The following is a 27500-nucleotide window of genomic DNA, read 5'->3' on the forward strand; positions in this document are numbered from 1 at the left end:
GCTATGAAGTCAGTGATTTACTCGCTTTAGTTATTTTTTTCTTTTCTGTGTCTGTTGTATTATTTGGGTTGGTTTTATAATCATTAGTTCATTCTTTTCTCTTAGATTAGAGTATTAGTATGTCTGACTCAAGTAATTCCAGTCTTCGCTATTGCAGCGAGGGCTGCAAGACTAGACTGACCAAGTTATGTTATGATGCACAAATGAAGTGTAGCAAGTGCAGAGGTCAGGTGTGTACAAGAGAGCATACATGTGATGAGTGTAAGAGTGGGATGAGAGTATGGGGGAGTTTTTAGAGTCCCATCTAAATAGGTTGGAGAAAAATAGGATTAGGAAGGCGGCTGCTAGAGCTGAAAGTAGGGCCTCTGTTAGTAGGGACTCTTCCCCTAGGCCTAAGACAGACTCCGGTCTGTCTCTTCCTTCTATTCCTGGAAATAATCTTTCTCCCCTTCTACTTGAAATAATCATTCTCCTATCCTCAGCCCTCCTTCTCTCCCTCCTCCCCCTCCAGTGCTCAGCTCCCATGCTTCCGAACCCGATGCCATTGCCAGTCTCTAGTGTAGGATTAACAATAAATTTGATGCCAAGTTTAACCTAGTTTTTAGTTCCGTTGCAGAGTTGGGAGTGTCCCTTAGGGGCCTCATGGTTGAGAAAGAGCAAAGTGTAGTTGCAGTGGAGGAGGTGGCTGCCCATCCCATCGGCTCTCTTAGACGAAGGTCACTGTCCCGCTCCCCTGCTACTGGGAGAAGACACACTAGAAGTCCAAGGGAAGCTGATGGGGTCTGCCCACGGGCTACTGCCCCCTCTGTCAGTCCTGTTGTCAAGTCCCAGGACATGACTGACTGCCGTTGGAAAGGCATGTCAGTGGATGTGCGCCGCTTGCCTTCAAGTTCCGACTTGGAGTCTGATCTCAGGCATTGTAAACGCTACATTAACGCCTCTAGACCTTTGAAAAGGCATGTGCAAGATGCAGCTCCCGAGTCCCTGATGCCAATCAAGCGGCATAACTCTTAAGATGCCCTTCCATTGTGTAGCTTCGGGGTTGACCCCTTGGTGTTTGCACCTGTGCAGTTACTTTCTCACCCTTGGGACTCTTACTGCCGTCTCCCAGGGACTCAAAACGTTAGAAGTCCAGTGTTAAGCACTTGTCACCGAAATGTACGGATGGATGCTCTCCCACTCCTGAGAGCCCAGTCCTGGGTGCTCTCCCATCTCTGTCAACCGTGCGCCCACCACTGATTGCTGCACCACCAGTTCTCACTCCTACTTTGCCTGCTTTCACTGCCACACTGCCTACACCTGCTCCCGCTCCCACGATGTCTGCTACCGCACCTGCCCCTTTGGATTCTTCCGCTTCAGGACATCGACAACAGCAGACCTTGGCTGCAGAATCGGAAGGCCTCTCTCTTGCACTGCTGAAAATACAGCTGGCAGAAATTCTGAGTTACGTTAAGAAAGCTTCTGGCGGGAGTTTCCCCTAAGATGGCAGACGATCTTTCACCAGTTTCTTTGGAGGTTGAGGAAGTAGGGGGTCAAGATTTGGCCCAGCTGACTGCTTACAAGGCCTTACTTTGCTTCCTTTAGGAGAGCTATCCTGGATTCTTCACTTCTTCTCCGGCATCTCTTGCCTCTTCGTTCCTGATGTCGAAAAGTCAGCAGGAACTCGCTCTCCTAACCAAGACGTTCCATAGGCCTTATGACACCGGAAAAAGTCCCTTCCTGGGAGTCGCTGTCTCCTTCCAAGGGGACTTCTCTAGTCTCATCGACTCATCATGCAGTACAGCTTTTGCCTCAGCCAAGGTTTTCTTCTAATCGGCGGAGCTGGATCACCTCGTCTAGGGTCTGTTCAAGGTGTTTGAGGTATTCAGCTTCCTCGACTGGACAGTGTGCGTTCTCGCCAAGAAGATTGAAAACGCCACAGAGATGGTTGACTCTGTTTCAGCAGACCTGAGCGTGCTTTTGTGACAGCGCAGTGGAGGTTGTCTCTCTCTTCACCTTCGGTGTTCTTTTGCGTCAAAGGGAGTTATGGCCTTGCTGAAGGCGTCTGCTTTTAGCTCCTCTGGACCCTTCTCATCTCTTCCCACAAGCCATGGTAGAGCAGATAGCCACAGACCTGCAGAAGTAGTCAACACAGGACCTCCTGACTCAAACCTTCTTTGTCTACGGCCTTTCATCCGAAGTTTGTCTCCCCACTCCAGCAGCACCCCTATAGCGTGAAGAGACCGCAATCTCATTCAAGACCCTGCTCCAACCTGTGCTACCATCAGAAGTCTATCAAGAAGCACTCCGTCATCAAGTCTCAACCAAAGAAGTGAACAAGAAGTTCTTCGTGCCCCAGTCGGAGCCAGGCTCCTTGATTTTTGGGAGATGTGGGCTTGCAGAGGAGCAGAGTCACGGATCATCAGGGTATTAAAGGAGGGCCACTACATCCCTTTCTCAGAGACCCCTCCTTTAGTCTCATCATCTATTGCATTGATGGCAAACTCGAAAGGATCAGAAAAATACTCTGCCCTATTGATGGAAGTGTTATCCCGTCTTAGGAAGCAGGCTATAGAAGAGGTAGTAGTAGTCCATTCCCAGGGATTAAACAATCCCCTGTTTGTAGTTCCCAAAACATCAGGGGGCTGGAGACCGGTACTAGATGCAATCACTTCATAGTTAAGACCAAGTTTACGATGGAAACAAGCCAGTCAGTCATGTCATCCATTCATCCAGGCAATTGGATGATCACCCTAGATATGCAGGATGTTTATCAACACATACCAGTTCATCCAACTTCAAGGAATTTTCTAAGATTCGTCTTCCAAAGCACTGCAAGTATTCTCCAGAGTTCTCTCTTCTCTCGCCAAATGGCTTCACCTGGTAGGCATCAACATGTCTTTATTTAGACTACTGGCTTCTTCGCTCGCCATCGAAGGAACAGTGCATGAAGGACCTTCAGACAGTGCTTCATCTCTCTCAAGAATTGGGAATCCTGCTAAATCTCTAGAAGTCCCAGTTGGTTCCATCTCAGGAGATTCTTTATATGGGGATGATTCTCAACTCTCAGACTTCTTAGGCTTTTCCGTCCCCAAAGAGAATTGAGAGTTGCATTCAGTCAATCTCCAAGTTCCTTGTTCTCCCATCTTGCTCGGCTCTTCAGTGGATGAGTCTGCAGGTAACACAGGAGAAATCTTCAGTTCTTCCTCAAAGCCAACTGGGACAGGAAAACTCAACTGGACTTGACAATTTTTCCTATCACACAGGAGATAAAAATCGATCTCCAGTGGTGGCTACCAGAAAGGAGATATTCACAGGGGAGATCCCTTTTTCCCCCCAACCTCACCTGGAATTTTACGTAGACACTTCGGATCTGAGCTGGGGAGCCCTCCTAGGGTCTCAGGAAGTGTCTGGGACCTGGTCCCCAGAGAAAACGAAGCTCCAGATCAACGTCAAGGAGTTGAAGGCCATTCGCTTGGACCTATGTCAGTTCCCCTCATTAGTGTGCAACAAGACAGTGGTTGTGCACTCACTATTTTCCTTCTGTCAGATGGAATGAGAGCTTCTCCTGTGGGCCCATCAACATCAAGTAAAACTCATCACCCGCTTCATTCAGGGGAAGTTAAATGTCCTGGTAGACGAGTTGAGCAGACAGAGGCAAGTGCTTCTCACCGAGTGGACTCTGGACGACAGGCTTTGCTCTGACCTGGGAGATTGTGAGGCAGACCACTAATAGACTTGTCTGCAACATCAAGGAACAACCGCCTTCCTCTAGTCGTTTCCCTAGCCCGGACCCTCGAGCATTGGCAACGGACGCGCTACTGATCGACTGGTCGGGACTGGATCTTTACGCTTTTCCTCCCCTCAGCATAGTCATGAAAGTTCTGAACAAGTTCATGTCTCACAGCAACGTCTCCATGACTGATAGCCCTGTTCTGGCCTGTGAAGTAATGGTTCCCGGACCTTCTACGTCTGCTGGTTGACTTTCCGTGACTGGTCCCCCAAAGACCATGGCTACTTAGACAACTGCACTTCAGAAGGTACCACCAAGGGTTGTTCACGCTTGCTCTGCCAGGCTTCAGACTGTCAGGAAACTTGTTAGAGAGAAGGGATTTTATACATTCAACTTCCCTGCCAGATATATACTTAGCTATAGACTCCGTCGTCTCCGACAGAATTTCAAATTTCGCGGCACACGCTACCGGTAGGTCAGGTGATCTACCGCCCTGCCCTGGGTGGCAGGACTAGGAACCATTCCCGTTTTCTAATCAGAATTCTTCCGTCGCCCGGACCATCAACATTGTTGTTGGTTCCTCTCGATTGGTTTTTCTTTTTTCACCGGCAATTGATCTTCTTGACCGACTTTTGGTGACGTATCTGGATTGTTGGATTGGCATACGCTTTTGTGGACTGTTTGTGGACCTTGATTTTGGATTTTTCTGTAAAAATGTCTGACTATGGAATGGTTGTGAGACGTGTGAATGTAGGCTGTAAGGTGAGGTTGCCGAAAGCTTCGGTAGACCCTCACACTGTATGCAAGGGTTGCAGGGAGTATGAATGTTCTTTCACTAATACTTGCAAGGAATGTGAGAATTTGAGTGAGAATGAATGGAAGAATCTAACTAATTATTTGAAAAAGTTAGAGAGACAAAGAGTGAGGAAGGCTTCTTATAGAAGTTTAAGTAGTTTGAGATCTAATGAACTAATTCCTAGCTTGGGATCTTCCCAAGGGTAAGTATTGCTACTTCTCCTTCCATTGCATTCCCCTTCTCCTATTGCAGAACCTGTAGATTCAGCGAAAGAACTTGCAGATCTAAAGCAGCCTTCAAGTTGATGGAAAACAAAAGGTGGCTGCCCTGCAAGGTAAGGCTAGTGATTTTCAGTGGACAGTGATATGAGTGTCCCAGTGTAGTGGAGGGGCATCTGGTCGGCTCCGCAACGCTCCTAGGTCTAGACCTCTTCCAAGCTCACATGCCCAGAGGAGAAGGAATGTCGAAAACCGAAAGGAGGTTGTGGAGAATCCCCACGATCAGGTGTCCCTTCGGAGGTTTCTGTGACACCCCAGACTGCCAAGGATCGCTATTTTGCCAAAAGCGTCCTGCGTGAGTGTTTTTCGTCGTCGGGATCTTCATCTCCGAGACGTGATTGGAGGGATTCAGATCGCTCTCGACCACTCAAGAGGGAGTTGGAAGGCTCCGACGATTGACTCAGAGCCAGAAAACTTCCCTGAGGAGTCTCCTTCGGGAGTTAAGAAGGCAAGAAGAGCCATTCTTTCAACCAGATGTGAGAAGGAGTCAGGAGGTGGAGGCTATGGACTCCTCCCCTCCTCCTTCCCCTCCTCCCGAAGAGGATAAAGAGGAGGTTACGAAGAGGTTCATGATGGCTATGCAAGAACAGATTTCGTCTTTTGTAGGAGTCCTTTCAAAGGGAGCCTCCTAGAAGGAAAGACTCTTCCCTTCCTATCAAAGATCCTCCAGACGTATGGAGGTATCTGCGCCAGGATCGATGCTCCTACTCGAGGTGAGGCTTCCTGTACGAACGTGGATGAACCGATCAGACGTCTGGCACCGGCCAGGAGTGAGAGTCCCCACCCAGGAGGCAGGAGCCAAGAGCCAGGAGTGAGGAGTCACCCAGGAGGCAGGAGCCAAGAGCCAGGAGTGTGGAGTCATCCAGGCAAGAGGCAGGAGCCAGGAGGCAAGAGCCAGGAGGCACGAGGCATGGAGTCGGGAGTCGGGAGTCGGGAGCCGGGAGTCGGGAGCCGGGAGTCGGGAGCCGGGAGCCGGGAGCCGGGAGCCGGGAGCCGGGAGCCGGGAGCCGGGAGGCAGGAGTCGGAGACTCATTCCTGGAATTTATGACTCTTCTCCAAATAGAAGCTCCTCTCCTTCAGATCGTAGGAGGTCTTGGAAGGACTCTCCTCCAAACGAGAGCTTTCTCCTTCGTCTGATCGAGGTTTGGACGATTTGTCTGATGACGAACTCCTGCAAATGAGGGACTCTCGAATTATAAGGTCTTAGCCTCATTGTTGCTACAAGAGTTTGGAGACACTCTTAGTCCGGCGGCTCCTCCTTCTCCTCGTTCTCTCTTTTCGAGCTCGGCTACGGCAAAATCTTCGGCCTTTCTGAAAATGAAGCCTGCAATTTCTATGAAGAAGGCCTCCATGCTTTAGATTCTGGATGGACAAGAAGAAAGAGTTGGGAAAGAGTACTATTCTGCATGCCTCCTTCCAAACTCCATGGAAAGAGAGGTATTTGGTATGGGACAGGAGGAGACTCTGGGTCTTTCTCTTCCTGCCTCCGGCAGAGATGCGGACTTTTCCAATTTAGTGGAGTCTCTAGACGTCACTCTTTAGGATCGGTCAGATCGACGTGGAGCACTTCGGAGTTGAACCACTTTCTAAAGGGACTTTTTGTCACTTTAGAGGTGTTCAACTTTCTGGATTGGTCACTCGGAGTTCTGGCCAACAAATCTAAAGATCCGGAGTTTCTTAAAAACCCAGAGATTCTCCATAGCGTCCTGTCTTGCATGGACAAGGCAGTACAGGACGGTTCGGGAGAAGTGGCTTCCCTTTTTGGTGCTGGTCTTCTGAAGAAGAGATCAGTAAATGGATCCTATTATCAAAAGGGGTTTCTCCGAGCCAGAGGACTGCTTTATTGTTCGCCCCTCTGTCGGATCATCTGTTTCCTTCTCAGTTAGTGAAGGATATATCTCGCTCGCTAACTGAGAAGGCGACACAGGACCTACTAGTACAAACGTCCAAGAAAGGACGCCCTGTAGTGTCGACGATTAAGAAGGACTCTCGTCCTCCTCAGCAGCCCTTTCGTGGAGGTGCAGCGGCTCGTCCCCCTGCCAGAAAGAAGGGCTCTGACAAGAGAGGAAGGTCTTCCTTTAGACCTTTCAAGAAAGCTAAATGACTTGTTGCTCCTTCAAGCACCAGTGGGCGCCAGACTCCTGAACTTTGCAGGAGTATGGGCAAAAAGGGGAGCCGACCCTTGGTCAGTCTCGGTCCTAAAGAAAGATACGTAATCCCCTTCGAGGACAGCCCTCCTCTAACATCTACGCCTCGGGAACTGTCAGCGAGGTACAGAGACCCTGTAATGAGAAAGACTCTCCTTCAAATGGTGGAACAAATGTGGGAAAAGGAGGCCATTGAACTTGTGCAGGATCCACACTCCCCAGGATTTTACAATCGCTTTTTTCTAGTACCAAAGGCATCGGGGGGGTGGAGACCTGTATGGACGTAAGCGCTCTGAATCGTTTTGTTCAGAAAAAGAAGTTCCGCATGGAAACGTCCGCTTCAGTAATGTCGGCTCTTCGTCCAGGAGATTGGATGGTCTCTCTGGACTTGCAAGATGCGTATTTCCACGTTCCCATTCACCATTTGTCAAAGAAATATCTTCGTTTTGTAATAGGAGACAAGATTTTTCAATTCAGGGCTCTGTGCTTCGGTCTGTCTACAGCTCCGCAGGTATTCACCAACCTGATGGCGAATGTGGCAAGATGGCTTCACCTAGAGGGAATAAACATCTCCCTCTACTTAGACGACTGGCTGATCAGGGCCAAGTCGGAGATTCAGTGCTTGAAGGACTTATCAGTAACAAGAAACATGATAGAATCGCTGGGATTACTCGTGAACCTCGAGAAGTCGCAGCTGATCCCCAGCCAGAGCTTGGTCTATCTGGGGATTCAGATGGATTCTCGGGTTTTCGAGTATTTCCTTCGCGAGAAAGAATCACTCGAGGTTTGTCGAAATCTCGAGCTTCTTATTAGAGAAAGAGCAGTTCAGCGAGGGATTATCTGAGCCTTTAGGGACCCTGTCCTCACTAGAAAAGTTCTTCTCTCTGGGGAGGCTTCACCTTCGCCCTCTTCAGTTTTTCCTGAAAGGGGTGTGGAGTTGGAAGACAGGACAACTCTCGGACATCTTCCCGCTTCCACAAGAGATAAAAGATCACTTGAAGTGGTGGATCCTTCCTCTTCAAAAGAACGAAGGCGTATCGCTTTCCCTGCAGAACCCAGACCAAGTGTTATATTCCGACGCTTCGGAGTCGGGATGGGGAGCGACGCTAGGGGCAAGGGAGGTGTCAGGCACCTGGACAAAGGAACAGGTGTCCTGGCACATCAATTGCAAGGAACTAGTGGCCATACACCTAGCCTTAAAGTTCTTCGAAGAGATAGTCAGAGGCGGGGTGATACAGATAAACTCGGACAACACCACGGCTCTGGCTTACATACGCAAGCAAGGAGGCACGCACTCTTTCTCCCTCTTTCAGTTAACAAAACACCTGTTAACCTGGACAGAAGAAAGAGACATAACTCCTCCACAAGATTTGTACAAGGGATAAAGAATGTGAGAGCGGACAGACTGAGCAGGAGGAATCAGGTCCTTCCCACAGAATGGACTCTACACGAAGAAGTGTGTCGAAGTCTTTGGTCCCTGTGGGGGAGACCTCACATAGACCTGTTTGCGACGTTCCTCTCCAAAAGAGTAGATCTTTTGCTCTCTAGTGGAAGATCCGAGAGCCTTCACAATAGACGCGTTTCTCCTGGATTGGTCGGGTGTGGACGCCTACGCCTTTCCCCCGTTCAAGATCCTGGGGGAAGTGCTCAGGAAGTTCGTAGCTTCAAAGAGCACAAAGTTGACACTAATAGCCCCATTTTGGCCAGCCCAAGAATGGTTCACGGAGGTACTGGAGTGGATAGTGGACTTCCCCAGATCTCTTCCAAACAGACCAGATCTACTCAGACATCCCCACTTCGAGAGGTTTCATCACAACCTCCCAGGTCTCGCTCTGACTGCCTTTCGACTATCGAAAGACTTGTCAGAGCGAGGGGCTTTTCTCGCAAGGCTGCGGGCTCTATCGCTCGAGCCCGCAGAGCTTCGACGAGAAGAGTATACCAATCGAAGTGGGAAGTCTTTAGGAGGTGGTGTAAGAGTCAGAAGCTGTCCTCCTCCAGTACCTTTATAGTTAATATTGCCGATTTCCCTCCTCTTTCTGAGAGAGGAATCACACCTATCTGTCTCAACTATAAAGGGATACAGAAGCATGCTGTCTTCAGTATTTAGAAATCGAGGGTTAGAAATTGCAGACAACAAAGATCTACACGATTTAATTAGATCCTTTGAAACTTCAAAAGCAGCAACTCCTAGAACACCTAGTTGGAATCTGGACGTGGTCCTGAAATTCCTTTCCTCGGATAAATTCGAGCCTTTACATCTGGCTTCCTTCCGCGACGTCATTAGGAAATGCTTATTCCTGTTGTCTCTCGCTACAGCCAAGAGGACGAGCGAATTGCACGCTCTGGATTCCACAGTGGGTTCAAATTTCAAAGGAGATGCTGCCATCTGCTCGTTCCAGACAATGTTTCTGGGGCGAAGAACGAAAACCCGTCAAAACCTTGGCCAGAAGCTTTGAAGTAAAAGGTCTATCTAACCTCGTAGGAGCAGAGAGACAGAGAGGTCTCTCTGTCCAGTGAGAGCTCTTAAATTTTATTTAGAGAGGAAGAGACAGATGGGAGCTTGTCAACAAGGTCTTTGGTGTGCTGGTGAAGAACCCCAAAAGACTCATGTCCAAAAACGCCTTGGCCTTTCTTGTGAGAAGCGTCATTACGGACGCACACAAGAACTGCTCGGAGGAATCCTTCGGTCTTCTAAAGGTTAAGACCATGAGGTGAGAGCAGTAGCAACGTCCTTGGCGTTCCAAAAGAATATGTCTCTTAAAAATATCATTGAGACTACGTATTGGAGGTGCAATTCAGTGTTTGCATCTCATTATCTAAAGGATGTGAGAGTGACTTATGAGAAGTGCTTCTCTCTAGGTCCATTTGTATCAGCAGATACAGTGCTGGGTCTTGGAGCAAAGACTGATCCTTAAAAATATTTTGATTTTATCGTACATAAACCCTCTTGTCAGATATGTGCTTGGTTTTCTATAGCAAGCTCACGGATGTCGCACGGGCGCATAGTGTCATTGCTGGTAGGGGATCAAGGGTATGTATGGCTAGTCGGGGAGTACAAAAATTTTTTTTTGTATATTTTGTATAAATGAAGTGTAATTATGTTTCGAGTTTTTGGTTGTTTGTAAGGAGTTCGGGGATAACTCCTTGCAATCTTAGAACTAACATGGATGTTAGGATCAGGTGATCGGGATCGGTGTTGTGCTCCTTGAACAAGGTGTATTGTCATGTTAGTGGAATAGCACCCAATGACAAAGGCCTTTAGGCTCTGCCGAGTAAGTGGATAAGACCCCATTGGTCAGACCCACAAGAAACTCTTAGCCATAGATCAATATCCTCGCTGAGGCTCTTGAGGCTAAGCAGACTCCAAGGCAGTAGCCGCAAAGTCTTCAGCCTAATAAGGTAGGAACCAAGGTTTATTAATACCTACAACATATGTTGTTTACCTGTCTATTTCAGTAGTTAGCTGTCTCTTACCCACCACCAATGGGTGCTAATCAGCTAATGATATATCTGGCAGGGAAGTTGAATGTATGATATTGTCATGTTACAATAAAGTTTTATACATACTTACCTGACAGATATATCGATTAATGGCCCACCCAGCCTCCCGCAGGAGACAGGTGGAAGAGAAGAATTCTGATTAGAAAACGGGAATGGTTCCTAGTCCTGCCACCCAGGGCAGGGCGGTAGATCACCTGACCTACCGGTAGCGTGTGGCCGCGGAAATTTGAAATTCTGTGAGACGACGGAGTCTATAGCTAAGTATATATCTGTCAGGTAAGTATGTATAAAACTTTATTGTAACATGACAATATCATTTTTCAAGAGCAGCTGCAGAAGCTTTTGCAAGGTGCAGACACCAGTCTACTAGTAACGTCTATCAGTCAAAATGGGCAGTCTCCGTAGATGGTGCTTCAGACATCACATCTCGTCTTCAGAGACGTCTGTAACTCCAGATCGCGATTCTTTTCTTTTATTTAACCCTCTTAAGCCGGAGCCCTAAAAAATCAAAACGAAAAACGTCTCCGTATGCCGGGCCTGGTTTGGAGTGAGCGCGGAAGTGGAAAAAAATAATTTTTTCAAAAAATTACAGCGCGCGTACTTTTGAAGATTAAGAGTTCATTTTTGGCTCCTTTTTTTGTCATTGCCTGAAGTTTAGAATGCAACCATCAGAAATGAAAAATAATATCATTATCATATGTAAATAATGCGATATATGGTAGCGAAAAAAAAAAATTCATACATAATTGTATTCAAATCACGCTGTGCAGAAAACGGTCAAAGCTAACCAGTTACTTTTTTTTGCGTTGTATTGTACACTAAAATTGCAATCATTTTGATATATAATACATTGTAAAACAATAAAAGTAACACCGGAAAAATATTATCACAAAATGATGTACGAATTCGTAACGCGCGGACGCAAAAAAATATTTTTTTCAAAAATTCACCGTAATTCTAAATAATGTTCTAGAGACTTCCAATTGTTTCAAAATTAAGACAAATGATTGAATATTACGATACTGTAAGAGTTTAGATTAGAATTCCAGATTTCGACCATTTCGGACGAGTTAAATTGACCGAATGTCGAAATTTAATATATATATTTTTTCATATGCACATATTTCGAAGATGGAAAAAGCTACAACCTTCAATTATTTTTATTGTATCTTCATGAATTTGCGCACATTTTGATATATGAAACTCTATAAAAAATAAGGCTAATTATGAAAAGGAGCAAATATTAGGATAATGCCATGTACGTATTTCGGAGACTTGCGGGCGCGAATCGGCGCGCGGAGTGAAAGGTAAATATATTTTTCAAAAATTCACCATAAATCACAATATTGTTTTAGAGACTTCAAATTTGTTTCAAAATGAAGAAACATGACGGAATATTACTAGGCCGTAAGAGTTTTTAGCTTACAATTGCGTTTTTCAACTATTTCGGTAGAGTCAAATTTGACCGAACGTGGTTTTTTTCTATTTATCGTGATTTATATGCAAATATTTCGAAAAAAGAGAAAAGCTACAACCTTCAATCATTTTTAGTTGTATTCTACATGAAATTGCGCACATTTTCATATATAAAACTTTATGAAACAGCTAATTTTAAATGGTGCAAACATTTCGACAATCGCACAAAAAAATTCTGATTTTTTCGGAAGAGTTACCGCGCGAACGTAATTTTTTTTTTTTCATAAATTCACCATAAATCAAAATATTGTGCTAGAGACTTCAAGTCGTTGCAAAATGAAGGTAAATGATTGAATATTCTAGAATATAAGATTTTTGTTTTAGGTTACAATTGCGTTTTTCGACCATTTCGGTAGAGTCAAAGCTGACCGAAAGTTGAAATTTTTGCACTTAACGTTATTTATATGAAAATATTTCAAAACTGATAAAAGCTACAACCATGGGTTGTCTTTGTTGTATTGTGCATGAAATTGCGCACATTTCATATATAAAAACTTTATGTAACGGCAAATTTAAAAGGGTGCAAACATTAGGACAATCGCACGAAAAAAATATCGGAAAGAGTTATGGCACGAACGTAAGGAAAAGGTTTTTCATAAATTCACCATAAATCGAAATATTGTGCTAGAGACGTCCAATTTGTTGCAAAATGAAGGCAAATGATTGAATATTACTATAATATAAGAAGTTTAGCTTACAATTGCGTTTCTCGACCATTTCTGTAGAATCAAAGTTGACCGAAGGTTGAAATTTTTGCACTTATCGTTATTTATATGAAAATATTTCAAAATTGATAAAAGCTACAATCATGAGTATTTTTTAGTTGTATTGTGCATGAAATTGCGCACATTTTCATATATAATACTTCATGTAAAGGATAATTTAAAATGGTGCAATAATTATGTCAAAGTGACGAAATAATTTCGAGATGTGTCACTGATACTTTTTAGTGCGATAAGAAAGAAATTCGCGCTTGCGCGCCTGCGTAGCGATTGTAAACAAAACAACGCCTTGATCCGTGAACTCCCAGCATCCCCCAAGGCGCGTGATACAAAAGTTCGGCTGGTAGGCCTATAAGTATTTTTCCGCGAATTTTTAAAAAAACTTTTTTGAGCCGACGTATGATACGTCCAATCGGCATACGGGAGACATTTTGACTCGACGTTTAATACGTCCAATCGGCGTAAGAGGGTTAAGAGCCTTTCATCTTCCACGATTAAAGGTTACCTAGTCATGCTTTCTTCTATGTTTAAGCATCGTAATCTGTACCTTCATGACCTGTTGAAGTCTTTTGACACCTCCAAGCAGAAGTAGTCGACATTGGTTTCCTGGAACGTGGACGTAGTATTGAAGTGGCTTAAGGGCTCTCCTTTCGAACCCCTTAATTCTGCCCCTCTCAAGGATCTTTTATGAAAGAGACTGTTTTTTTGTAGCATTAGTTACTTCTAAACACATGATCGAGCTACACTCTATCAATAAAAGAGTTTGACTCTCGCAGGGCGATGCGGTCTGCTCCTTCACCTTGGGCTTCTTAGCTAAGAACAAGGATCCTAATAAGTCATGGCCCCATTCTTTTTGTATAAGGAACTTCACAGGTATTGTGGGGGGCTCAGGCGGAGAAGAAAGAGCCTCTCTGCCCTGGCCCGGTCAGAGCCCTGAGGTATTACTTAGAGAAAACAAGGAATCAGGGGATCCTCAACTAACCGCTGGCATTCGGTCAAGAATCCCTCCCGTCAGCTTTCCAAGAACTTAAACATAACTTGTCTCTCTGTGATACTTCAATAAACCTTTTTGAGTTGTAAGTCAATATTTGCATTACAATATTTGAAAGACTTAGCAACAGTCATTGAAAATTGCAGTACACTTGGCCAGTTGGCAGTGGCTGGCATGATGTTGAATGAGGAAGCATAGGAGGGACACGAACTCTCTCATATCTTTTACCTTGTGTCAAGGTCCCAAGGATGTTGGGAGCTGGGGGGATACCTGGTACCTGAAAGGACCCACCAGTCGGTTGGTTGGTTAGTGTTTTTTCTTTGTGTTGGCGTAACACATGTAAGGTGACAGGTTGTTTGTTTGGTGGATGTCATTATGCCTGTGGAAAACCTACAAATGTCTCATGAAGCAATAGTTTTTCTCTGAATGTAACAGGATGAAGTTCTACATAGTTACTGAGTGGTAGATAATGTGGTCACTAGTTTTGTAATTATTAAGAGTTTGGATGATCTAGTACAGTATATGATTTGAAAAGGAGCCCTTGCATCTTTTAGGTACGCTGGACCTGGATGAATGGGCACAGTTCTTACACCAAAAAAGAGAGAATTCTGTACACAGAATTTTCTTGATCGTCGTCCAGAAAAGAGGTTTGATGAAGAAACTGCAAGAATTGCGGGTCACAACAAAGGCGTATCAAATGATCCCATTCGCTTGAGAATATACTCTGATAAGGTCGTTAATCTGACAGTTGTAGATTTGCCTGGCCTTACAAAGGTAAGAAGTAATTGTAGCAGTTTTGCCGTAATTGTCTTCAGCATTACATATATACACTAGAAAATTTATATTGGAATTGTGTGATAAGTAGGGATGTTGTTTACATATACATAATTGCAGATTTTTGTTCTACCATTTCAGTGTGATTCTTCCAAACATATCATTAATGTATTTGAGGATGGCTAATATTTAAAATTTGTATATAAGTAACTTACTAAGTAATTACATAGCTAAAAGTTTCTAGAATCGGCGGCTAGAACTTTGACATTTGCGGTTTGCGCTATTTTTTAGTGGCTAGGTGACTAGCCCCGCCCACTTTTGGAGAAGGAGAGGAACAACCAGCAGAATGGTTTTTTTTTTCTGATGGCTGTACTGTACATTCATCATGTTTAGTGAAGTATTCTTGGATTGTATAGCCTTTGGCATATTTAGATAGAGCTTGGCCCTATTACTATTACCGATTTTGACATTATTTTATCAGTTTTTTACTTTATTACTGATTATAACGATTTTTAGACTTGAATATCATGTCGGACTTGAGTGCTTTTAGTTTTACGTATTGTAGCAAGGCCTGTAATACATGCCTTACGAAATTCTCACCCTATGTGCACAGATTGCAGAGGACAGGTGTGTTCAGTAGACATAAGATGTAGTGAATGTATGGACTGGGAAACTAAGAAGTGGAAGACTTTAAAATCACACTTAAGTAAATCGGCAAGGGATAGGGAACGAAAGGCAACTAATAGGCGAATTAGTAAGTCATTAGCTAGTCAGAAATCCCATAATAATGATAATGGTAATGATGATGTTAATGCTGATGAACCTGTAATTTCTATTGACCCTTTTCCCAATTCTCTGTCTGTGCCTGAGTGGTGCCTGCAGATGCCAGGATCTCATCTAGCGCCCAAATGCCCTTCAGTGTCGGGAGTTGACTTGATTCATTTTCAAGTAGTGTCTGAGCACCCAATAGCGCCCATTTGCTTGGCAGAATCAGAGCGTCTGTCCAAGGATGCCCAGTATGTGATGGCTCTTTAACAGGAGCAAAGCACCCTGTAGCGCCCTTGCGCCCTTCTACTTCAGCTCGTTTAGATTCTGAAGACAACTCATTCGATATTTATTTGGCAGTGGGAGCTCCTTCAATTAGCCTTCCACTTGCTGCTTCTGCTTATCACTCACCCTCGCTTCAGGCAGCTCCTCCTGTTTGTATGCAAACGTCTCTTAGGATGGATCTTATTCAGAGCAAGTTGGATAACATTTTAAACCTGCATAAGAATGCTCCTTGTGCTCCTCAACTGCTGGAAATAGCCTTGTCTCCAGTTTCCTCAGATGAGGATGATTATGATATACTCTCTCGAGATACTTACTCTTCGGCCTACGTATCTATGTCTGCCAAGGAAGCCCTGAGTGAGATTGACGGTTGGCTTTGGAAAAGAGGGATCAGGGGAAGGCCATGTTTTGCTTCCATCCTTCCAGATTGTTTAAGAGAAGACTAGTTTTATTCCACAGGAAGCCCCTTCTCTCGGAGTGTCTGCCTTCTCCCAGGGGAACTTCTCCAGCCTTGTTGATTCGTCAAGGCGATCCAACTTTAATCTGGCGAAGATTATGTTTAGCTTCTCGGAGTTAGCACACTTCCTTAAGAGTATATTCCAACTGTTTGGGGTACAGTATTACCTCGAGATACGAATTAATCCGTTCCGAGGCGCCCTTCGTATCATGAGGTTTTCGTATCTTGGACCACATTTTACATGTAAAATGGCTAATCCGTTCCAAGCCCTCCAAAAACACCCCAGTAAATTTCATAATAAAGTTAAATTGACCTATAAACAATGAAATACTACAACAATTTGGACCATTCAATACCTAACTTAATAACGAAATGCAAATTAATCTGTAAATAAAGTGTAATTAGTGTACATGGTATACAATAAATACTGTACGTAAAATGTGGAAGCTTACCTTTCGAGTGAGGCTATCTCCGAAAGTGGCGGCAGAGGAGGACAAACACATAAAAAAATGTAAGGAAAACATACATAAACTAAAATTTACGAAACACATTAACAAAACTGTAACACTTAACTTTACTAAAAACTAAAATTAAAAATTTTTTGTCTTTTTTTTTATTTTTTACTTTTTTTTATTTTTTATTTTTAACTTTTTTAACCTTTACGTGTTTTTTTTTTTTTTTTTATATATACAGAATTTCAACTTCATCACCACTTTCAACTTTCTGTTTATCACTTGGTTCTTCCTTTTTGCTTTCAACTTTCTGTTTTTCATCACTTGGTTCTTCCTTTTTGCTTTCAACTTTGTTTTTTATCACTTGGTTCTTCCTTTTTGCTTACTCCTGCTAATGCTAAAGGTCTCTTTAAAAAATAACGATCCAAGGAAGATTGCTTCTGCCTACTTTTCACAATGTTCCTGAAACGACTCAGGCAAACTTCATCGAACTGCGCAAGCATACGACCTGTGTGAGCCTTTTCGTGGTGTCTTTTTTTTCTATAAACGATTGCACTTATGAAAAGTGGCTAGAGCATCCTTAATTTCTGCCGTTGTCATAGGGTCCTCCTCTTCCTCGCCGCTGCTAGAGAACTCCTCTTGAACGAAGTTATGTTGCATGGCCTCCAACTCCTTCAGGTCATCCGTTGTAAGCTCCTCTTGGTGCTCCTCGAGAAGGTCGTTGATGTCGTCCTCGTCGACGACCAGCCCCATGGACTTGCCCAGTGCAACGATCTCGTCAAGATCTGATTGGGAAACCGTTTCGAGATTGTCAACAGTTTCTGACTCTGCAGCACCAGCTACGCCCACGTCGAATCCCTCGAAGTCTCGGGCGGATATGGCATCAGGCCAGAGTTTCCTCCACGAGGAATTCAAGGTTCGCCTCGAAACCTCCTGCCAAGCTTGGTCGATGAGCCTTGAAGGCTCGAGGAGTCTCGGAATGATAAACCAGTAGGGGCTTCACCTTGCAATCCCCACTGGCGTTCGAACAAAGTGCGAGCGTAAGCCTGTCTTTCATAGGCTTATGCCCGGGTAGCTTCTCTTCCTGCGTGATGTACGTCCGACGAGGCATTTTTTTCCAAAAAAGGTCAGTCTCATTACAGTTGAAAACTTGCTGAGAACTGTAGCCTTCCTTGGTCATCATCTCGTTGAAAGTCTTTCTAAATGCTTCGGCTGCTTTTGTGTCCGAGCTGGCAGCCTCCCCTTGCTGCACCACCGAATGGATGCCAGTTCATTTACGAAATTTCTCGAACCAGCCATGCGAAGCCTTGAACTCTGGGGTTTGTGTTGATGTCCCTTCCCCTCTGTCGTCTTTCGCCTGTGCAATCAAATCGCTGAAAATAGCGCTGGCCTTGTGTTAGATTGCTGTCTCCGTTACCGTATCGCCAGCGATTTCTTTTTCTTTTATCCAGACAAGAAGCAGCTGTTCCATCTCGTATTGCACGTGGGTCCTCTTGCTGGACAAAATAGTGATGCCCTTGGACGGTGTAGCTGCTTTGATGGCATCCTTCTGTTTAAGGATGGTGCCTATTGTCGACAGTTTTCGGCCGTATTCCTTGGCGATCACACTCAATCGCATACCAGCTTCATACTTCTTGATGATCTCCATCTTTGTCTCCAAAGAGAGCATTCGCTTCTTTTCGTGAATTTCAACTTTCTTGGGACCCATGACTACGTTATCTTGTACGTAATTTATAATTACAATAAAGTTTTCGCACAACACGATAAAGTACGTATACTGCAACGAAATCACTAACGAATTTACGTTACTAAACGAAATCGTTAGACCGAACGAATACCGCGTGCATACGATAACGATGCTGGTACGAAGTGGACGAGGTAGGCACGCCACCACGTATACGTACATAGATGCATGATGGGAGGGATGCTGTCCAATAGGAGAGAAGGATCTCATGGCGGTGACTAGCATCAGGAACCAATGGGAGAGCAGGAGGATGGTGAGGAGTCTACTCAGTTGGCGGTACGCGAGTTTCAAAATTGTTATCGGTGGTTCGGGCGAATCTCGGACTTTCAAAAACCTTTCATATCTTAAAAACTTTTCGTATGTAGAGCCGTTAAATTTTTCGTATTGGCTTTCGTATCTCGAGTTTTTCGTAAGTTGAGCCTTTCGTATCTCGAGGTACTACTGTACTTAGTTTTCTTGACTGGGTGGTAGGAGCTCTCACTTGTAAGGTTAAGGCCGACTTCTTTCCTTACTGATGAATTTTCCTCATGGCTGGTTAGGTGTCCTGTCATGTATTGATAAAGGGATGAGGGATAGTTTGCAATAGTTGGCTTCCCTGTATACAATGGGTTTGCTGAAGAAGTGGGAACTTTTGAGTTCCTACAATTCTAAGGGTGTGACCTCTCAGAAGCCAGCCCTTCTTTTCTCACCTCTGGACCGTCAACATCTTTTCCCGCAAGACACAGTTCTGGGGATTTCTTCAGATCTCCAGAGAAAGAACACGCAGGATCTTCTGTCTCAATCCTCTAGGCGTCCTAAGTAAGTGTCAATACACCCGTCCAGGACAATATCTCCCTTTCAGGTGGGGCCCTTTCATGGCAGTCAACAAAGATCCCTCACTAGGTCTCTATCTGGAATCAGATTCGTCTTCAGGTCAATCAAGAAATCATCATCTAAAGCTTTAGGGTAAGTTATGATCCCGTCCTCTGAACTCTGGTAGTGGTCAGACTACTTTTTTAGATGTGGAGAGATAAGGGCGTAATCATGGATAGTCCATGTCTTGAAGGAGTGGTACACTATTCCCTTCAAAGAAAGGCCACATTTATCCAACCCTCCAGTGGTATTAACAGCCAACTCCAAAGGCTCAAAGAAGGCTTTAGCCCTTTCAGAAGAAATTTCTTCTCTTAGAAAAGGGGGCAATAAAAGTGATAGAGGTGAGCCCCCTTGGTTTTTATAATTGCCTGTTTGTAATGCCCAAAATACAAGGGCTGGAGGTCCATCCTAGATGTCAGTGTTCTGAACGTCTTTGTTTCGAAGAAAAAAAAATTGAGGATGGAGTCAAACTGAACCATTCTGTCATCCTTTTGCCAGGGAAACTGGATGACAAACATAATCCTGCATATCTCCACATTCTTGTACACCAGGAATCGAGGAAGTTTAAAGGTTTGACTGCTGGAACAAAGTGCTCCAATTATGTGCACTTTTTCAGCCTTTTGACGACGCCACAGGTGTTTACAAGAGTTCTCGCCCCCTTAGTGAAATGGCTGTATTTAATGGGAGTAGTAAGGAAGGATACCCCTCTACCTCGGCAATTGGCTATTTTGAGCCCAATCTGAGTCAGTGTTAGGAGGACCTCCAGAAAACCCTCCTGAAAACCCAAGATGATAAGTTTTTAGAAGTAATTAATTCCTTCTCAACAGATTCTATATTTGGGAATGATAATAGATTCTCGGAGGTTTTTTGTTTCTCCATTCCCAAAAAGAGTCGAGTTGTGTCTGAAGTCAGTCGGTTAGTTTCCTTGTAAATCAGTGTTCTGTGAATGACTGGATGAGCGTCCTAGGAACATTATCGTCAATAGAATTGTTCTCTCACGTAGGCAGACTTTATTTGAGACTGCTCCAGTATTTTTTTTAAGAATCAACTGGGACAGGAAAGTGTTCCCAGATTCAGTAGAATTAATAGTGACTCCTGAAATAGTCAGTTCTTTGTTGGTGGAATGTAGAAAGCAGACTTTCGGAAGGGAAATACCTCTTTCCAATGAGCTCCAACCTAGACTTTTACTCAGATGCGTCAAATCTAGGTTGGGGAGCGATCTTAGGAGACAAAGAACCCTCGGGAAAGTGGTCTCAGGAACAAGAGAATTGGCATATAAATGTCAAAGAATTGAAAGGTACACCTAGGGTTTCAGTATTTTGGGAAGGAAGCATTCAACAAAGTAGTAACGATACAAATGGACAATACGACTGCCCTTTCTTTCATGAAGAACCAAGAGGAAACAAACTTTCTCCCTTTACAAAGTAATGAAAGGTTTTCTTTGGGCAGATCAAAATCAAACCACTCTTTTGACAAGATTCATTTAGGGAAAACTCAACATTTTGGCGAATGAACTGAGCTGCCAGAAACAAGTCTTGCTGACAGAATGGACACTAGACTTATCAAGTTTGTCTGGATCTTTGGAAGTTATTGAGAACACTGATCTTGGAATCTGTTCACCACATCAAGAATCAACCATCTGCCTCTCTTCTGCTCGCCAATCCCAGATCCATGAGTAGGGGTAACAGAGGCCATACTACAAGACTGGTCGGACAAACATCTGTATGCCTTTCCACCTTTGAGTTCGATCAGGCAAGTGATAAACAAATTCCAGAGCCAGCAGAATGTGTCCGTAATTCTAATAGCTCCCTTTTGGCCAACAAATGAATGGTTCCCAGACCTTTTAGAACTGGCGGATTTCCCAAGACTATTATGTCAAAGACTTGGCTGCTTAGACAGCCTCACTTTTGGCAATTTCGTCAGGGGTTGTCTCCTGGCCCTGATCGAGTTCTTACTATCGGGAAACTCCTGCGCAAGAAGGGCTTTTCAAGACCAGCTTTGCAAGCTATCACCAGTTGCAGACAACACTCCTCTGATAAAGTATATCATGCAATGTTGTCCATCTTTCAAGCTTGGTGCAGAAAGAACAGAGTATATTTTTCTCAAACATCTATAACCGAGATAGCAGATGTTCTGCTATATTTGAAAACAGATAAGTGTCTAGCTATTTCAACAATTAAGGGCTATAGAGCAATGTTATGTTTAGTCTTTGTCATAAGGGACTAGATTTAGCCTCCAATCAGGACTTGTCAGATTTAATGAGATCTTTTGACAGAAAGAAGTGGCAGTGGTACCTTGGATCCTTATTTGGTACTAAAGGGGTTGTAAAGTCCACAATTTGAGCCCTTCTATTCAATCTTGAGAGATTTAACTAGAAAATCTAGTAACCTTATCTACCACAAAAAGGATAAGTGAGATCCATGCCTTAGACAAGAAAATGCAGGTTGCTTGTTTTCTTTGGGATTTCTACCCAAGAAAGAGTTAATTTCCAATCCTTGGCCTGCTCATGTCTAATATTTTAGGGAGAGAGAGTTGTGTCCTGTGAGAGCTCTGAAACATTACCTCCACAGGACAGGGAATACATGGACCTTCAACTCCTTATGGTGTTCTGTGAAGAATCATGCATGACTTTTGTCAAAGAATGCCCTGGTGTTCTTTTCAGACATTCTTCCTTAGAGACTTCATTACAGAAGCCCTTACAGGCAGTCCTCGGTTATCAGTGGGGGGTTTCCATCCCTGGGGGGATGACAATAATAAAAAAACTGCCATTAACCAAAACTCTGGAATTTATGATACCATAATGCCGCTTGTGGCACTGACTAAGCAACAGTTATGGCGCCTCTTAGTTATGTTAGTGGTGACATAAGGCACCTTATGGCACCGATAACTGGAACTTGGCCTGTTATGGTGCCAAAAGTGGCTGATTGTATGGCGCTAGATGAGCGCCATACAACCCGATCACCAATAAACGGGGACTGCCTGACCTCTCTTGGAGAGGATCATTTTCCCTTTGTTAAGTGAAGGATCATGAAATGAGAGCCATAGCCACTTATAAATGTAATTTCTCTCCCTCTACAATATTGCAAACAACCTTTGGAGTTGCAAGTCAGGTCTTTACATTGCATTATCTAAAGGAAGTTGAAACTATTTATGGTAATTGCAGTAAGTACATTGAGTCCTTACGGTGGCGTTGTTGTGGTGTTCGGGGAGGAAAGCATAGGAAGCATTCCTTCCTTTTCTTCTCCTTGAATTATGGTGTTGGATTTTATGGGAGTCTGGGGTATGTACTGTGTACCAGAATACCCTCTAGTTTTTATGGTTGGGTAGTGGTTTTTTGACTTGCTGGTATTAAGTGATATAGTATTTCTCTGGTTATGTGTTATGTACTGCACCCTGTTTATGGCCAACTTGTCGTCCTTGTGAGGAGTTGGAATCATCCTTGCTACAAGGCACCCACTGTATGGTAGGCAACCCTCAACTTTACTGCCAGGCCACTATGGGATAAATGAGCGCCATCCAGGGGCAGTATCTTCCTGTAGCAGCTCGTTTGTTATTACAATGCTAGTAATTTTCTGTTCTCAATTCATTACCTTTCTAAATGTTTTGGAGTAATTACATGATTGCTGGTGGTTCGTCTCTTTCCCCAAAAATGGGCCGGCTAGTCACATAGCCACTAGAATATAGCGTAACCTGCGAATTTCAAAGTTATAGCTGCCAATTCTAGAAAACGTTTGTCAGCAATTGAAATTACTTGATAAGTATATTAAACCTAATTTTGTTATAAAAATATTTCTTTGTTTTTGCCATTGCCTGTGTATTCTTAGGTGCCTGTCGGAGAGCAGCCAGAGGACATAGAAATGCAGATTCGAGACATGGTGTTGTCATACATCGGAAATCCAAATTCCATAATACTAGCTGTATCTCCAGCCAATATGGACATGGCTGTGTCGGAGAGCTTGAAGCTGGCAAAGGAGGTAGATCCCGATGGACGGAGAACTCTGGCAGTCATAACAAAGCTGGATTTGATGGATGCAGGTAGTAATGTTTTATATAAGTGATATTTTCAATTTTGGAACTTTTTGATTAGTGGCTGAGATATAAGTTATGGCTGTGTTACAAGTATAAGTTATGTAGAAAGTTTCTGATTTAAAGAAGAGTTACTATATGAGAGAAAAAGCACCCTGAAGAACATAACCTGGAATGGAGAAAGGAGCTGATGATCTGCTGTGAACACTACAAATGAATGGATTTATTCTTGAGTAAGAAAAACTTGGTAAATTGAAGTTCAGTACCTAGGCAAGAAGAGCTGAAAAATTATATGATTGATACCAGTTGGATAAGCAATGCAATAATGGTTATCAATGGTCAGTAGTATCAACACAAAGAACCTTTAATATCATCTGTAGTGTGAGGTCCAAGACACATTGTAAGGAATAAATAGAAAAAAACTAGAAACGTATGCAGGGAGTAATAACTAACTCTCCAATCAGTTACTGTGCCTTGCATCATAATCTTTCGAATTTCATGAAGATCCTGAGCAGTAACAGTGAAACTTCCTCTTTCCCTGTTCATCAGATAAGACATCAGTACAGTAATACCTCAATCTTACGCGATTCAAGTTGTGCGAATTCATTATAGTTTCATTGAGCGTAACTAAATATATGCAAGTAGTATTTCGCAGACACGCAAACACAACATTTTTTATTCTTGGAGAAACAGCAAAAGTATTTGAAAAATTTTTATGTACGTAATTTATGTCATTAAGCTTTTATGTGTAAATTAAATAACACTAAATAGTAAATAAAAATTTTTAGTTTCTCTCTCTCTCTCCTCTCTCTTCTCTCTCTCTCTCTCTCTCTCCTCTCTCTCTCTCTCTCTCTCTCTCTCTCTCTCTGTTTTACTGGGATGTGAGTATTTTCATGTTACATGTATGTACTATGTTTATTAATATTTCAATATTAATAATAATAATTACAATTTTGTAATAATAGTTACAAAATTTTTATGTGATAGTATTTTAAAGAAATAACCTTTCCATTTGGCTTTAATTAAGAAAAACTCTTCTCTTTCTCTCGTAATGAGGCGAGAGAATTTTTATGGTACATGTATATGTTTATTAATATTTTCAAATATTAATAATAATAATAATAATTGTAATTACAAAATGATGCTGTTAAAAAATTGGTTTCCTTCGTCTTTCTAACTCCACCAAAAGCTCGAAGTCCAGAGCTGTCATATATCAAATATGTCAAGTATATTGGGACAGGAGGGAGAGTGCTGCCAATTTACGGCTGTAGGTTATTGTTGGCCATTGGCCCGTCTACATGAGACATCACATCCGCGAATCCTCAAATTTCTCATGGGAGCGAAGGAAACTCGTACCGAACTTCAAGACTTTATTCCTCCTTCTCAAACAATTCAAATTTCAAACAGCTCAGGGAGATACCAACAGGTTCCACAGTTCTTTTTTGATAAATCTCGGTTCACTCAAAATTCACAGAAATGGTACAGACAAGATACATAGACAAATTGGTACAACAATTTACAGTCTTTATATAAAAATAGCAATAAACTCTGAAAAAGGAAGGGCATAAATACGACACAGCACAGGGTGTGGGTGAAAAGGAACAGGGAATGGGCAATTTTCAAAGGCGTCATCTCAACAAAGGGGTGGAAACCACATTCGTTTTTACGACAAAAGCCACAATTTACTTGATTAAACACACACTACAATTGTCACATAAGAAATGTTTTAGATTTAGTAATGAAAATACGTAATTTTCAAATACAGGCAGTCCCCGGGTTACGACGGGGGTTCCGTTCTTGAGGCGCGTCGTAAGCCGAAAATCGTCGTAAGCCGGAACGACACTTGGAAATATGCCTTAAACTAAGAAAAAGTTAGAGAGACCTTACCTGTGTGACATGCAAGTATATTGCATGATGTGTAGTGTGGTTATTTCAATGGCAAAGGATGGTTCTTGAAGGTATAATTCTTTATTAAACTCTTGTGACACTATAAAGCACAATGTACTACACTTAATCCTTAGGTTAGATTATACACTAAACACTATATTATGCACTGTACACTACGTAGTATGTATGTAGTAATCCTTTGGTAGATCCTGGAGTACACTAAAATCCCAGTCTGGTAGCTTTGGAAGGTAAAAGTATAACACAATTAGTACAAAATACTACACAAAGTCCTGAATGCAATATGTAAATTATAGATATCAAGAGTAAAAGAGTTAATGTATGTTAATTAACCTTCCTTACTTTTAGTTTATAATTCCTTACTTTGAGTTATATCAAGAGTAAAAAGTTAATAATGTATGTGAATTAATTCCTTACTTTTAGTTTAAAGTTGTCATGCTATGTAACCCTGGATGCACAAAGTCTTATGTGGCCCCATAGCCTACATCATTCAGGGGGTTCTGGAATGTACAAAAAATAATTAGTATGTCAGTAAGTACTCTATGCATAGTAAGTTACATACAGTAATATGCACCATACAGTGGTTTAATATCACATATATAACATGTATAAAACTTAATGTATGTTAATTAATTCCTTACCTTTAGTTTAAAGTTGTCGTGCTATGTAACCCTGGATGCACAAAGTCTTATGTGGCCCCATAGCCTACATCATTCAGGGGTTCTGGAATGTACAAAAAATAATTTTGTCAGTAAGTACTCTATGCATAGTAAGTTACATACAGTAATATGCACCATACAGTGGTTTAATATTCAACTGGTATGCATAGTAAATGATTGGCTTACACCCCCCCACTGGAGTCTAGCAGGGAGTGTTACAGTATGTACGTAATTCCATGAGGGACTGAATCAACGTTATCCCATGTGAGAGATCTTGGTCACTTTTTTTAGATGTACGTATAAAACTTACTTAATGTATGTTTACTACTATGTATAATTCCTTACCTTTACCTTTTTGTTATGTAGTAACCCTGGACAAAGTTTTTATGCGGCCCCATACCTGCATCATGGAGGGGGTCCCTGGTTTTCTGGATGTACCAAAAAAAGTATCAAAGTTAAGTCATGTTATGTATGTTTAGTAAGTTACACTACAGTAACCATACGTACAGTGGTTTATAACATGTATGTACATATCAAACTTGGTTGGAAATTCCTGTAAAAAAAAGTTATGTACGTATGTAATACTACTGTATGTAAAAACCTTACTGTTCATACTTTGTTACACTACATGTTACATGTGATACGTATACTTTCTGAAGGGTTTTTTTCCATCCAAAAATGGTGCTTCTACTTGTAGTTATCCCTTGATGACACTTGTAGTAGTAATTTGTTAGTAACAACCTGGAGTTGTGTGAAAAATGTTGGTTCTGGAAGAAAAAGTAACAAAATTAGTGTACAAAATATACACTACAGAAAGTTGTGAATGCAATATGTTTAATTACTGTAGATATATCAAGAGTACTAAAAGAGTTAATGTATGTTAATTAATTCCTTACTTTTAGTTTAAAGTTGTCGTTCAATGTAACCCTGGATGGACAAAGTCTTATGTGGCCCCATAGCCTACATCATTCAGGGGACTCTGGAATGTACAAAAAATAATTTTGTCAGTAAGTCCTCTATGCAGAGTAATTACATACAGTAATATGCACCATACAGTGGTTTAATATCACATATAACATGTAGTATTAAAACTTAATTTAGAAATTCCTTACATAACTTACCAAACTTTTAGTGAGTCTCAAAGCTGTTACCTAGGTTGTGGGAGATGGAGTTGGAGGTGTAGAGCATTCATGATAAGGATGCATTCCAAACCTAACTTCAGTGTGCTTTATCACAGATAACAGGTTAGGATGATGGGCAGTCTGGAATGAAGAATTAATAGGACAGTATGTAAACCACTTAGGTGTACAAAATTTATTATTGTACGTATGCAATCATTAAACACAACTGAGAATTCCTTACCTTCAGCAAAATGAAGACATGTAGGCTATGTAGGAGGTCTTGGTTTATGTAAGTCACAGGTTGCCTGCCAGTCCTGGAAATGAATAATGTAATAGTACATATGATTATATAGTAGTGTTACATACATAACATGGTTATTACATATGTATAAATAAAACAGAATTATAAAAAAAAATAAAAAAAATGTGTCCTTACCAATTCTAGTGGTTGGCTTGCTTACTGGGATGGCCATATGGTACATGAGAGTGGGTGGCTGGGCTATGGAGTGGGATGGGCAGGTGCTTGGGAGTCTGGAATGATAAAAAATATATAAAATGATGGTTACTACTACTGTAACTACTGCACATGTTATTACTGTTTGACATATGTAGTGTGTAATACGTATGTTCAATATAAAAAATGAAGAATTCTTTACCTGAAGGAATGGGAGAGGTGATACTACTCGTATCAACTGATTTGGGCTCTGGAGAGGTGATACTCGTATCAACTGATGAGGGAACATCTAGATCTGGAAAGAATGATAGGGTACCATAAATATATTATAAGGTGGATGTAATTGGTAGCATATGTACACTTTAATAAAATTTCTATTAGCAATT

At 42.4% G+C, this 27500-nt stretch overlaps 2 protein-coding genes across 2 annotated transcripts in view; one reads left to right on the forward strand and one right to left on the reverse strand.

The window, feature by feature from the left end:
* The window catches only part of LOC135224506 (dynamin-1-like protein), a gene marked incomplete in the record, with an annotated part of 557230 nt that overhangs the window by 329547 nt on the left and 200183 nt on the right, over positions 1–27500 (reverse strand).
* LOC135225077 (dynamin-1-like protein) overlaps positions 14197–27500 on the forward strand; it is a 20237-nt gene continuing 6933 nt past the window's right edge. Inside the window, exons 1-2 of the mRNA XM_064264339.1 lie at positions 14197–14397; positions 22774–22984. Of these exons, the coding sequence (XP_064120409.1) occupies positions 14197–14397; positions 22774–22984 (412 nt within the window). The remainder of the gene's footprint in view (positions 14398–22773; positions 22985–27500) is intronic.

The sequence above is a fragment of the Macrobrachium nipponense genome, chromosome 12 (assembly GCF_015104395.2).
Source record: "Macrobrachium nipponense isolate FS-2020 chromosome 12, ASM1510439v2, whole genome shotgun sequence".
NCBI lineage: Eukaryota > Metazoa > Arthropoda > Malacostraca > Decapoda > Palaemonidae > Macrobrachium > Macrobrachium nipponense.